The sequence below is a fragment of the Calidris pugnax genome, unplaced genomic scaffold (genome assembly GCF_001431845.1).
Source record: "Calidris pugnax isolate Ruff unplaced genomic scaffold, ASM143184v1 scaffold134, whole genome shotgun sequence".
Lineage (NCBI taxonomy): Eukaryota > Metazoa > Chordata > Aves > Charadriiformes > Scolopacidae > Calidris > Calidris pugnax.
This window is the reverse complement of record NW_015090873.1, coordinates 1604264-1618209: the sequence shown is the minus strand read 5'-3', so window position 1 is coordinate 1618209 and position 13946 is coordinate 1604264. Positions and strand designations below refer to the sequence as shown.

Sequence of the window (13946 nt, the reverse complement as noted above, 5' to 3'; positions counted from 1 at the left end):
ACATATTGCAGCCTATCATCTAGATTACATTCAAAGATCAGAACCCAAATAGCCACTGAAACCAGTGAGATTTTCAATGGGCTTCAAGAAGATCTAGAAATCAGTCCTTACTTTGTTAAAAACATAAGACTATCAATCCTTTCAAAAAATTAACTTACATCATACAGAACTATTAATCCACCAATGGAGGATGCAAAATAGAATGAAAATCGCCAGCTGCAAAATTAAAATGAAAAAATAAGAACAAAGCATTACATTTTTTATAGATACTGTCCAGAGCCAGAATTACTGCAAATCCTTATATATCACATGCAATCTTTGCATAAACATGGCCTCACACGCTACGTTAAGGGTTGTCACATATTAACTATACCTGAATTACTCATATTTAAATATTTAAGTTTTGACTAATTGCTAAAGTAGTAAATTATTTTACATAATCTCAATACAGATATCTTGATTGTGATTACAACAGTAATTTTCCAGCCAGGCATGAACTGATCAAGAGAACGGTCACAGCAAACATAATAAATTCCCTAAAAATTGACGTTTGATAACACCAACCTTTCCTGCTATATCAATCCCTCTGGAACATGCACACTGGACTAAGGACGTCTCACAGCTCCCTAACTCCAGAAAGGCTTTCAGCCATGTAGCACATACTTTCCAATCTGTTCAAACACTGTGAGCTCCAACAGTGACTTGTTTTAATTGCTGGCTTAACTTCTTTTGATCTCTCTGAACACCGATTGTTGAAAACAGGGGAGCCCTATGAAACTTTAACTACTGGATTAGTTTATGTCTTACCACAGAGGTCTGAATTAACTATAAGCCTCAATCTTTGACTAGGTTTGCCAGCATTTACTGTGATCTAAGGATTTTGTGGCTTAAACGGATATTCATCAAGGCAGATAAAAACTATCAGGTTTTCACCACTGAACTGGTAAATCAGCAAAGGGAGAAATATCCTTGTGTATCTTAGTGAACCGAAACTATGTTGTTGCTTTTATATGTCAGAGCAGGATGCTGTGATTTGGAGCCAGCAATCAGCTTTGTAATGACTCTGGAGCCTGCGTGGGAGGTATTGTCCCTGGGACTGGGTGCGGCTGGAGACTCAGCCAGAGCGTTCCCACTCCCACCTCTACAGGTGATGGAAAACTTCTTCCTTTCCACTCTTCTCCTTGACAGGAACGAGCCTGACCTTTCCCAGAGCAGCTCTTCAGGATCAGTAGGAAAACACTGCGGGGCTTCACATGGTGAGAAAGGTTGCAATCTCAGAGACAGGCACATGGCCCCAAACCTCATGAGAATATTTTGTAGAACAAGAGCTACCCCAGAGGGCGGCAGCCAACAGAAAACCTGAATTTGCTAAAAAGGAGGAGAGAGAGCCTCAAGAAGAACACTGTGTAATGGGCTGAGAGATGTATAAAAATGAGATTGTGGTCTTTAGCAAACCATTAATGAAGTGCCATATGAGAGAAGAGGATGAGAACCTGTCTGGTAAAAGCAGCCGCTCCTTTCTGTGCCCTACATTACCTGGAGGCTGAAATCCCAGGTGAAAGAATTAGATGTTCAAAGACCGAGCCAGCATTTTACAAGAAAAACAAACAAACAAAAGATGAGGACGTAGAATGGCAGAGGCTAGACAAGATAATATGTCTCACGCCTGCAGAAGCAGCCAAGGAAACAATTATAAAATTGCCACTTGATATACCGGTAATAAACAATCAGTTTACTTTTCAACTTTAAAGCATTTTTCCTCAGCTGATTTGAAAATACTACTTCAGAACACTCACTGCGCAGACAGAAAAACTCAAAGATAAGTGGTGGAAATAAGGAGAGCAAGCAGAAAGGGAGAGTGGAACCCACAAGTATTAGCTGGCACAGAGTTAACCAAGAGATGCTATGACAAACAACACCCATGGCGTGGGACAGACTTTGTACACAGGGGCTGGTTCTGCCCTCGTGCCTCCTATTTCAAACAAGGGAGGTGTGAGGAGCCCAATGGATATAGCAGGACTGATTCTGTGTAAGGTGTAAGTGGTTTTCCAAATCGGATCAAAAAAACAGAGCACCTAACAAGACTGTGTCATTAGTCCCCATCCCTACAAATATATATTGGATGCACTTAGCAATAAACAGTGCTTCAGATGAGCTCAGGGTACACACAAGACCACCAACAGCACTACCACTGTGCATTGAGCCGAGCTTCTTTATGAATTTGATGAACAAAACCTAAACTAAAACTCATCCAAATTCACCAAATTTTGCCCAAGTTCAGAGCAAGCACAGAACGACAGCTATGCAGAAGGATTTTCTCCTTTCAGGAATCTTTTCTCTTCAATTAAGTCTAACAAAAAAAAAAAAATATTTAGTAGGTAAGGTTAAAGGCTGGTAAGTCTTTTAATGCAGGGAAGGTTTCACACAAAGGGCTTTCCAAACCCCAGTGTTGCTTAACTGGCAGCATTAATAGCTTAAGTATGGTTTAGATCTGGCTCATCAGATTTTGCTCGTGATTCAGAAAAATGATCCTAGAGATTGCAGGCTTTCAAAAATTTCATAATGCTCATAACACTGACTATTAACATAGAATAATTCTGTTCCTCATTTGTTGCCTTGAGAATTATAGCCAATTAAATTCACTCACAAAGAGCAGAGCAAGGTTCACAAAATTGCACAAGAGAAATCTGTTTGCTTCATTCTCACTCGAGCTGCCAAGCAAGTTTTAATTTCAGTCTTTGGCTGCATATTACTAGAGACATGCATCCATGTGAGGTAGGTCTTTTATCAAAAGCAGGAAATCTCATTGTCGCTCGTAAAACAAAGTTAACTGCTCCACAAAACAACGGTAGAAATAAGCCATGAACGTCAGTTTACTCAACTCAGTGAAGCTTCAGGGCGACAGGCCTATGTTTATCAACTGCATTTATGCCCAACAAAGGACATCAAATTATTATTGTATCAATTCATACTGGAAATAATCTTGATAAAGTACTCAACTTGGAGCTCTGTAGCTTTTAACCCTCATTCTTTAAACTAATCTACACTAAAAGAGGTTACATATTATAATAATGTGACTTTTCACATGTAATTATACTAGTCTAAAATCCAAATACACAGGCCATTAGGAAAGTGCTTTACACTGGTACAGTTAATTTCAGTACCCAAAAGGGATGAGCTACGTAAGTAAAGCCATGCACGTTTGGGGATTTGCAGTTTCTAGGATATTTTAGACAACACTGGAATATTTAAATAGCAAAACGTTTAGGCCTACAGAAGTTCTCACACATTTGTGAAAAATCAGACTCTTGGATGTTTTTCCAGTTTTCAATTACATGCAGGAGGTTTTGAAACTTTTTACATATTCATTATTATCACTCAAAATTGCTCAATGGCCCTCTCTCATCAGCGTATTTGAGCTCATACTTTGCACAGTATCCCCTGTGCAAGCTATGACACCTATCATTTAGCTCAGATGGCAAGATTCCTGCTCTTGAACTTGAACTGACTTCCGTACGCGTAACAGCATCCCAAAATGGCAGCACGGGTACATACACAAACAAGATTGAGTAAGCATTTTTGTTCCTCTATGATTACTGGCAGACAGAAAAATATTTTCCTATTCTCTGCATGTTTTCATTAAGCACTATGTAGCAGGAGTGTACAAATAAGTCCATTATTAAACGATGAAGAAAACTGTAAAATATTTTTGAGTTTTTTTTCAAGAGAAACTGTTAACCTAATCTTTTAAAGTCACAACATTTGGAGAAACATTACTAGATCCTTTCAATTTGTTCATGTATGCACAAAACAAAACCCTCACCAGACAGACCCAGCTTTTTGGAAGTGAGCCCCCTTAAAAGGGGCCTGAGACCCCATAATAATTTTTTTCAAAACAATAAGATCCATAATAATCAAAAGCATTGTCTTTTCTTACAAAGCTTCCTGGAATTTCCGAAGCACTGTTGGGATCTCAAGGTTTCGCCGTCTCCTAAACCACTTTTCCACCAAACGGACTGTACAGTTGCACTTTTTGGCAAGGCCTTGAATCTCTGACTGCAAAAAAATGGAATAGTGTTAGCAACAAGATGTACTCCACAGTCATTTTCATTTATTTTGTAGTTTACAGATCTGCTTCCCACTGCTGTAAGTGGGAAATAATATTAAATAGCGATATTAAATAATATTAAATAATAAATTATTAGTAGTAATATTTAAAAATATTACTAATGTTAACTATCTATGGGGGTTAACCTTGCAGGCTTCCTGGTTTAATTTTTGAATGACTCTCAGAAACCCTGGATTTTTGAGACACTAAATTATAGTAATAAAGCAGGCATGAAATGTACAGATGCACAAACCGTGCTGTTGTCTTTCTGGTAGTTTCTGGTAGTCTTCTGATAGTTTCAAAGATGCAATTTCTACTGCTAAGCAAGAAGTTGGGCTGCAGGAGGAAGTGCCAGGTACCATCTACACACGTACTGATATCTAATATCTTACCTAAATATAACTATTAAATTATATTTAAATAAGTCTCACAGATGAAAGGCAGGCCTGGCACTAAGGTGACCTAAGCTCCATTCTCCAAACAAATGTCCTTCTGTGGTACAGGGCAGATCAGTTTAATCTTACTAAGCAAAACCCAGACTGCCTGTTGCCACCTAAAAATAATTTAGGACTAGAGCATTGCCTAGAAATGCATCTATCCTTCAAGCACTCTGCCATGCAGCCATGCTAGCATGCTCTAAGCAAAAGGCAGTGTGACTCTTGGATTTCTGGATGCTCAGTGCTCCATGGGCAGTAGCCTGTAGGTTTTCTCCCTCTCCTCCATCCCAAAGTGCAGAAGGTGTGGGCTGACCTCCCCTGGAGCTGCTGCAGGACTGGAGGTAGCCTTCCACTCATCCCTGGGGAAGCTCTTTCCCAGTAAGACTCGTATGCAAATAGTGGGTGGCACCAGCACTGCCTCCACCAAGGTAAGTCTAGTTCAGTTGGTCTCCTACCCTCAGGGAAAGCTCTGGTACGTGAGCAAAGGCACCTCAACTGCCAGGACTGGAGGTAGCCTTCCACTCATCCCTGGGGAAGCTCTTTCCCAGTAAGACTCGTATGCAAATAGTGGGTGGCACCAGCACTGCCTCCACCAAGGTAAGTCTAGTTCAGTTGGTCTCCTACCCTCAGGGAAAGCTCTGGTACGTGAGCAAAGGCACCTCAGCTGCCAGGGAGGGCAGGAGCACAAACAGCCTCTGTGCTCTGCCCACCCTGCTGGCTGCAGAGCTCTCTACTTGCCATGCAGGAATAATGACTTTGTTTTGACAAACAGCAGGGCCGAGACACCCTCAGTCACCAGCCAGGCCTCTGGGTGTTTTCTAAGGCACCGCCATGCAGGAATAATGACTTTGTTTTGACAGACAGCAGAGCCGAGACACCCTCAAGTCACCAGGCATGCTGGTCCCCAGGCTGGACACCTAAGGGAGGCAGCCTGAATCCTTCCCGTGTACTGACAAGTATAAAAATGCTGTGTCTCCTTCCAGAGACTAATTGTCAAACTGTACTCATGCAGAAGGAAGGTATGAAACAGAAAGATTGGGATACTTGCCCAGATAGAGAAGAGTTTATATGTGAACGTGAATACATCTAGTCCTGGTGATATCAGGCAAAAGACACAGTAATAGAATAGCAGAGTTAGGGATAGAAAGCAAAGTTCCATTATCAATAATTATCAATATCCCTCATTACTAGAGCTCACAGATTTCTTTTCAAAACAGTGTAGGAACACTGCAATTGTTTGGTAACTGTAGTGAGGTAAGTGAACTTTCTGACACTGCATCCACAGCAAAGTACCTGTTTTCCATCAACAATCAAGTTGCCTCATTTTTTGAGATAGTAAACATTGGCTATTATTTTCCTTTTGTTCAATTTTAAAAACAAACAGCAAGGTAACAGAAAGATTGCCTTTCTTTCTCACATAAGCCAGGATTAAGTGTGCAGCAATGTAACAGATCAAAAGGCTTCCATGCCAGAGTTCCAATATTATTCCTTGCAATAAATATGATACCACTTTCCAACAACAGATGTCAGCTGATGTTTTCTCCAGACAGAATGAGTTAAAGATGAAACACTGATCTTCACTGGAAACATTATTAACAGCCTAACCTAGAACAGCATGCCAGAAAATTAAACATCTTAAACATATTTTCTGTTTTGGATTCTATATGCCCTCGTCAGCAGAACAGCAACAAAAACCCAAATAAATTAAGTCATCTGTCAATCAGCTGGAACTCATCCCGTGATGTCACTGCTGATAGCTGATTCAAACAGTAAGAGTTGGGATTTTCCAAAACCAAAACCAGTTTATAAGAATGAGAATCCTTACTTGGGATGGATGTTTTGAGCACTCCCGGAAATAACTCTCTAATACAGGATTGGGCTGCGGCTTCACACGTCTTACATTCTTTATACCTAAGGCTTTTGCTAGAGGTATAGCAATGTATCTGAAAAGACATACCGTGAAAAACTTTAAAAATGCAACACAGTTACAAGACCTTAGCTATTCTTATGCCAGCCTATGTAGAAAATAAATCTGAAGCAATTTAATCTGCCATAGGATATGACAGTGCAGTGTGAGAGAAAGGAATCTCCCTCTAGCTAATCCCAAGGGAGAACCCTAGCATATTAGCAGTTACGCAAAGAAACAGTTTGTGGGCCTGAAATGCTGTAAAACTAAAGGAAAGGTCTTGATTTTTGTGGCCTTGCGTTTTTCAGAGGCAGATTGGCATTAGGGAACAGTTAAGGGAGAGTGAAACGAGGACGGATGCTCTCTCCATGTGAGCTGCTACTGGGATGCTTTTTCCTCATGACAGTCACTTGGCACGTTGCTCCACAGGGCAACCACTGCTCAAAGACACTGCGTTCTGCATGAGGCCTCCAGCCTGTGGCACACAGCAACCTCCCCACAGACTGAAGGCTTCTCTTTCTCTTCCACTTCCCAATACACATGGCTGCAGAGCACGCCAAACGCTTCACTCTTCTACTCAGGCAGGCTTTTCTGAAAAAGCCCCCCGCTCTCCCCCCCACCTCCTCCTGCTGATATCAGCAATTGATTCCTCATTACTCATAGCAGCAGTCGGTTTTCCTCATTCATGGGCAGATTCACTGCAGGCCAGATGTGTGGGCTAATTATTCACACGAGTGATTTCCAATAGCAGCGCAGTGAGAGACAGTTGGGCAAGTATTTACTCAGGAGACACTGCGGATGGTTATAAACATATGACCCAAATTACTTTTGATCTCTAACATGAATGATCTTATCTGGTTCTGTTTTAAGTTTGTCCAATTTATGACATTCCAAATTTCCTCATTCTATCCTGAAATGATTATGAAAACCTACTAATCACATTCTTCAGAGCAAAAAAAGAAAGTCAAGCATAAAGTGCACAAATAAATAAGTCAAAGCACCGCAAATCTTAATATATTCGTAGCTTTCTTCTGTGGAGTCAAGCTCTGCCGGTCCCACAAGATTCCAGCTGCAGAAGCAACCCATCTTTCAGTGCCAAAGTGAGAAAAAATAAGGAATCAGCATTACTAGATCTGCATAAAATGTTCACAGGAAACCTTGAGATCTCTCCAGTCTGCCTATTTTTCCTACAGCTAAACACCTGGGATCTATCAGCTTCACCCAAGTATTCTGGTGGAGGACCAAATGAAAGAAGTCTGGTTTGGAGGATAAATACCTCTACCCATCCACCGAAGGAGAAAAAGCAAAAGGAAATCCAAATGGGTTTGTATTAATTGCATCTCTAATGAAAGGAGATAATTAGAATTATCCAAACGCTGTTCTAGAAGAGCTAGATAGAAATCTTTTCCTTCTAGATTGGTCCACAGCCAGATGTTCCCAATAGTGAAAATATTTCCCAATTTTTCACCTGTCCTATTATCTGTACTAGATCTTTCTAGCAAACCACCAACTAATCCTCCTTTATAAAAACATAAGAACATTAATCTAAGGAGACCTTATTTTTTTTTAAATTTTTTAGCATTAATGAGGATTAACCTTAGCATGAAATGTGTTTATGTTTCTTACCTTTCACTGAAGAATCGGATGATCAGCAATACAAAAGCATATGGTATCGTGGCATATAATTGATGTGGTTTTGGAAAGACAAGTCCCTCACGGTCTACAAAATGTTCCCATGTGCAATTGATAGGCATCCAGATATTCTCCCACCAGAACCAGCTGTTGAGTGTCTTTAATATGTGCGCCATGCTAAGCAAATAAAGAGATAATGGAAAATTATTCCTGACGTATTAAAAAGAAAATGCATGAAATAAAACATTTGAACGTTGTTGCATAGAACAGTGGTTCCCAGCTGGCAGGATGTTTCCTAAAGATAAGGTACAAGCAAATAGGAGATGAGGATTGGGTCCCATGAGAACAAGCTGTCCTGGCCTGCATGGGTTGCACTGGTGTTGCAGGTCCAGCAGTGGCATCTACAGAGACCCTACAGGCACTGGAAAGATGCTCAAGTGTCCCCAAACTATATCAACAGCAAACAGACAGAGCCAGGAAAGTCCATTTTCTCAGGGAGAAAAAGATTAAAATCAGTTACAGGAAGTTGAAACCTCTTTGGTTTAGAGCATGCAGGTGGGATTATAATCCATCAGAAGCTAAACTAATAGATCTAAATTTTGAGCTGGTATAAACCAGTGCAGGGGCTTTGAAATCTGCGGGGCTGGAGGTAATCATTTCAGTCACTCCCACCAGACTGCTTAGTGCCTAATCAAATCTTTTGCAATAATCATTTATAATCTATCAGAACAATACACAAAAGATAGTAAAGAGAACTGATCATCCTCAGGCTGCCTTCATGAATTAAATTTAAGTGGTTGGAAGGGTAGAAAAGAAAGTCCAGGGTGTGACTCAGTCCCATAATAGTGAAGACATTTTGCTGTTGAATTACTGCTGCTTAATATGCTAACGGCAATATACACCTTGATCCTCATTTTGCAAACACCAGTGCACAGCAAGCTTTTTTTGGGGATTTGCAGGAAATACTATGATTGAACTGTGACCAAATTCTAGATCGGAACAAAATGTCTAAAATCAGTTCTTGAAAGAAAAAAAACCAACATTCACTTAAACCAAAACATTTCATTCTTGTAGAACTGTCGTTTTTAACCTTTGCATTCTATATTATATAGTCAGAGATTTCTGTTATCCCTCATTCAGTTGTAAGGTCTTTACAGTACAAACATGTTATATGTCCTATAAAAATATCCTAAAATAAAATGAAAACATAAGTTACTATAATGTCTTCCATAAGGCTGAAATAAGCAATTTTTCTAAAATTTCTAAAAGTAATAAATTTAAATAACTTTTTCCACAATAAAACATCCTGTAAACCAGAACAAAAAAATAAATTAGGAAACAACTGGTTTCACTGAACTATGGTTTCAAGGAAGAAACAGTTGAGCTGGGAGATTTTCAACCAAATCACCTCCTCATTGCATTAGACGTCCCATCAGAAGATCTCATGGTGATGTATTTGTATAGGATCAAGCAATATGATCAAATCATGCTGAGGACAGATAGCAGGTCAGGCTCTTTAATGTTCCTCCACCATTGAGCAGAGGCCACACCACTTTAGCTTTGCTTCCACCCACCCGTGCTGGATCAGGACACCCAGCTTCGTGCACTCAAACTGGCTTCCGAGATTTGGGCAGGGCTGGCTCTGAAGCCCAGTTTAATCAATAGCTAACGAGCCATCGCCACCATCCACACCGGGCTGTTTCCACTAAGCCAAAGCTTTGCAGCAGCAGGTTTGCGAAACGGTGACTCGTATCCATCGACCAGAACTGGGTTAACAGGCACTGTGAATCCATTTACTGGCCAAGCACAGTAGTCAGTATTAAAATATTAATAACCCAGCCATTTAATCTTTTTAAATGCCAAAAGGGGACAGTAAAAACCCACTGAATGAATTGTGTGTGTATAAGCAAATGCAAAAATAAAGGAGGGAGAAATCGCAATTGTTCCCGCACTGAGACTTTATATGCCAAGTTTCAGCCTAGAGCAATTTTTTACTGCAGAATTATAAACTCCTGGAAGTAGGGATTTATAATGGGGCTGCTAACAGACCCTTAACTAGAGCTAGCAGGCGCCATGATAATGAAGCAGGGCTTTGAAACGTGACATTTTAGGTCAGACAGAAAGGCTTGCAGATGAACAGCCCCAAAAGACCAGGGGAGAGACTCATTACACAGTTCTCTTTCCTAATATATCTATATTTTTTTAAACTAGACTGTGCATTGCAGACTATGGCAAACTGTAACTGTAATAAAACCAGGGCAGTCTATTATAACACAGTGGAAAGAGCACTAATAGTCAGACTAAGGTGAGATGGGTTGTGACTAAATACGCACCCAAAATACCTAAATCCTAGAAAAATCCAGTGGTGTATGTTTTCATATTGGATTCCAGGAATTTCACTAATTCATGTTTTCCTTTTACACAGTTATGCCTTACTGCGTAGCTACCTTCTCAAGTCCTAATTAAATTAAGCTAATAAACTAAGCACATAAGCATATGCTTACTCTTAAAACTTAAGGGAATTCTGAGATTTGGGGTCAGATCCATAGTCCACAGATTTCAGTAGAAAACCTTCCTGACAGAGAGGTGGGTTCTCTGAAACTCCTTCTTGCCTAATCCCCTGTATTTCAACAAAGTCTTGGGCAGCACATGGGGGATTAGACTATCCCAAATGAATGCTGTCTGAGTAATTCTTAGAGAACTGTTGATGAGATTCCACATTAGGCTGCAGCCTATTCTTATGTTTCATTACCTTTAAACTGGATGTTCAACCTACATTCAACCTGTGTTTTCACTGCAGCAAATCAGGCCATTCCCTGGGCAATCCTGGAGATTTCCATCTTCCTAATAGCAACTGTTTAGGTAGTTGAACTGTCCTCCTGTCTCCCTTCAGCTTCAGTTCTTATCATGAGGTTACTGGAGCACCTGGAAGGTGAGGAAATCCTTCCAAACACACCTCAGCAGCACTGATCAGAGCATTTTACAGTTTCTCCCCTTTTTGCTCTTAAACAGCTGACAGCTGTGGCTCTGTGATTGAGTAGTTTTATCCCTCCTCAAATCACGGAGATCCTGAAACATATAGGAACTCCATAAATACTATTTTGTGGCATACATCATATACAAGCAAGATTCTCTTCTCCTGCACTACAAACAAGCTGTGGCCCTATGAGCTTCCTGAGAGATTTCTCAGGAAACCCACACATACTTGGTATGTTTTTCTGTATGAAAAGGAAGCTGATACCAGACAGAAGTCTCCATCTTGGGAAGCACCACTCAAGGCAAACTAACCAGGAATAACTCTGTGCTACCTATATTTATCGTCTCCTTCTCCACAAATACCTATTTGCTACTACCTAAAATTAAAATTAGTATTGGAACTCAATTACACTTTTAAAGATGAACCCATCTATTATCCTATCCCCTCTGCAAAAAGGTTCTTTGAATGCTCCCACAGCATCACCGAGACAAACAATCCAGCTCTAGGGTTTACTCACCATATCTACAGCAACTGATGTCCCAAATGCTAATCCTCATTATCAGCTTTCTCCACACTATGACTTGACCACTTCATTCTAAATTATTTACTTTGAATCCTTTTGATGCTAAACAATGGCTGTGTAAATCATGAAAGAAGAGGCCAGAGGATGGAGAAAAGGAGACAGACAGAAAGCACACAGGTCATTTGTCTCTAGCGAGCTTTGTCTGATAGAAAGCCCAAAGCTGCCATTTACTGATCACTTTTCCTCCTGATTAGCAGCTGCCTGGGACAACTGTGCCTTCTCAGAACCCCTAATCCCACATCTGTGTGAACTTACCAGGCAGAGTATGAATGGCCAGAGAGACCAACCCCTGCCTTCAGACCACACCAGGTTGAAGGCACATTGCCAGTGCCACAGGAGAGAAAATCTTCCCATTATTGTTTGTGCGCAACTTTTTCTGGAAAAAAAGGGTTTATCTCCACAAATGCTATTGTTCTGGCATATTACATATAGACCAATCTCAAACACTTACATATTTTAAATTATGTTGTCTAGACTGTTTAGTTTTGGTTTTAACCAAAAGAATTTAGGCAACTTGTTAGATCCTAACAGGCTAGGAAGGCCAGTAACCCCTTGGCCATACAGTCTTACACTGAGAACTCCTCTTCCAAGCACCCATAGTGTGAGCAGGGAAAGGAAGGCCTCCACCACAGATCCTCTTGTGGAAGTGACTAATAAATAGGTAGAAGTCTTTCAGCTGTCCCTTCTGCCACCCAGGGGCTATGAGCAAGTGATGGTGAAGTAGACAGGCATTTCCTCATATAGTCCCTGAAATCTGGGTGAGAAACGGGAGAACCAGATTCTTATCACTTGGGTGAGTGGAGTGGGTTTTGTAACAGGTTCATTTTATGCTGCCGAGAAATTTTTGCCTCCGAGAAGAGTTATGACTGAAGTCCTTGGGACCCAGGTTTGTTTCCCAACTACATCACCGTAAAACTAGAGTACACTTGAGAAATTTTTGCCTCCGAGAAGAGTTATGAGTGAAGTTCTTGGGACCCAGGTTTGTTTCCCAACTATATCAGTGTAAAACTAGAGTACACTTAACTTTTGTCAGGAGCTTGTTACCACACAAAGGCGTATGTTCCAGTGTAACCACAAGTGGTGGCAACCAGTTCCAGCTCTGGGATCAGGCCGTAGATACTGGGTTTCAAAGGCAGCTGATCTTTTCAGTTTGCATAAACTGTCACAAGTTGTTATCCTCCCTAAACACACTCTGCTTCCAAAGAGCGGGCAGCAGATGCACAGGCCCAGCTTGTCCTGATTTGGGACCAGCTCTAACAAGAAACTTGAAAGCCTTGCCAGCCTGAGCCTCCCGTTGCTGGGAGTGCTGAGCTCAGAGCCTTTTGCCCTTACTGCTCCTAACAGCACCAAGCAAGCAGCAAAATGTGTCGAGTGAGTAAGAAATGACAACAGCCAAGTGATCCACATTCTGCCCAACCTACAACGAAAAAAAAAACTCTGCTTCCTCCTAACAGCACCAAGCAAGCAGCAAAATGCATCGAGTAAGAAATGACAACAGCCAAGTGACCCACATTCTGCCCAACCTACAAGGAAAAAAACTCTCCTTTTTCCCAGATTCCTACCCATACACCAGCAGCACCAGTATTATTTTCATTGACAAAACTGAAGTCGTTGCCATTGCTCTAAAGTCAGTCTAACAGTAAAATAAAGGTGTTTTCGAAAACTGGAAATTTCCCCTGCATCTTGAAAATTAAATACTCCAAATAGAAGAAATCTAACCACCTCCTTGCTGAGGAAGGATCTCCTCTGTAGGCTAATCTAGTTTTAAATGGGCTAGTGCAAAACAAGAAAATCAGGAATGATTACTTCAGTGCTACATCCTTTATAATTAAAGGGAAGCCTACAGAGTTGGGAAGTACCAATGTGAAGCTTTTTTTTCAAAGCACTGTTCCTTGGATCCTTGATATAGTCAGTTTAAAAAAAAAAATCTGGTATTTTTAATGCCATTAAGCAAAAAGGGACAATTTTTGGTTTGAGAAAAGCTACATGGCTACTTTTTGAAAAACAAAATCAGGAGCTGCTTTGAAGTGGAATTTCTGGCTGCTGCAGTCTGGAAAATGAGTAAGATGAAACAGAGCCAAAGTTTTGATTGTGTTCTCTGAGCAAAAGCTCTCGCTTGCAAAAACTGAATTTCCAAAACCAGAATGAAGACAAGACAATATCCAGTTTTGAAGAATGTGTTGGGAGGATTTCTTATCCTTATTTACTGGATAAATTAGAAAACCCAAAATTCACTAACAAAAACATGCCAATGAAAGAAACCTTAATTTCTCTAAGCATCTTATTAGACTGTCTACTGGAGG

The 13946-nt window shown here is 40.6% G+C and overlaps 1 protein-coding gene across 1 annotated transcript in view; it reads right to left on the bottom strand.

Moving 5' to 3' along the window:
- CERS3 (ceramide synthase 3) overlaps positions 1–13946 on the bottom strand; it is a 50020-nt gene that overhangs the window by 25054 nt on the left and 11020 nt on the right. The window contains exons 2-5 of the mRNA XM_014946095.1: positions 8078–8260; positions 6371–6488; positions 3938–4056; positions 159–216 (exon numbers count right to left, since the gene is read on the bottom strand). Of these exons, the coding sequence (XP_014801581.1) occupies positions 159–216; positions 3938–4056; positions 6371–6488; positions 8078–8259 (477 nt within the window). The 5' untranslated portion in view covers position 8260. The remainder of the gene's footprint in view (positions 1–158; positions 217–3937; positions 4057–6370; positions 6489–8077; positions 8261–13946) is intronic.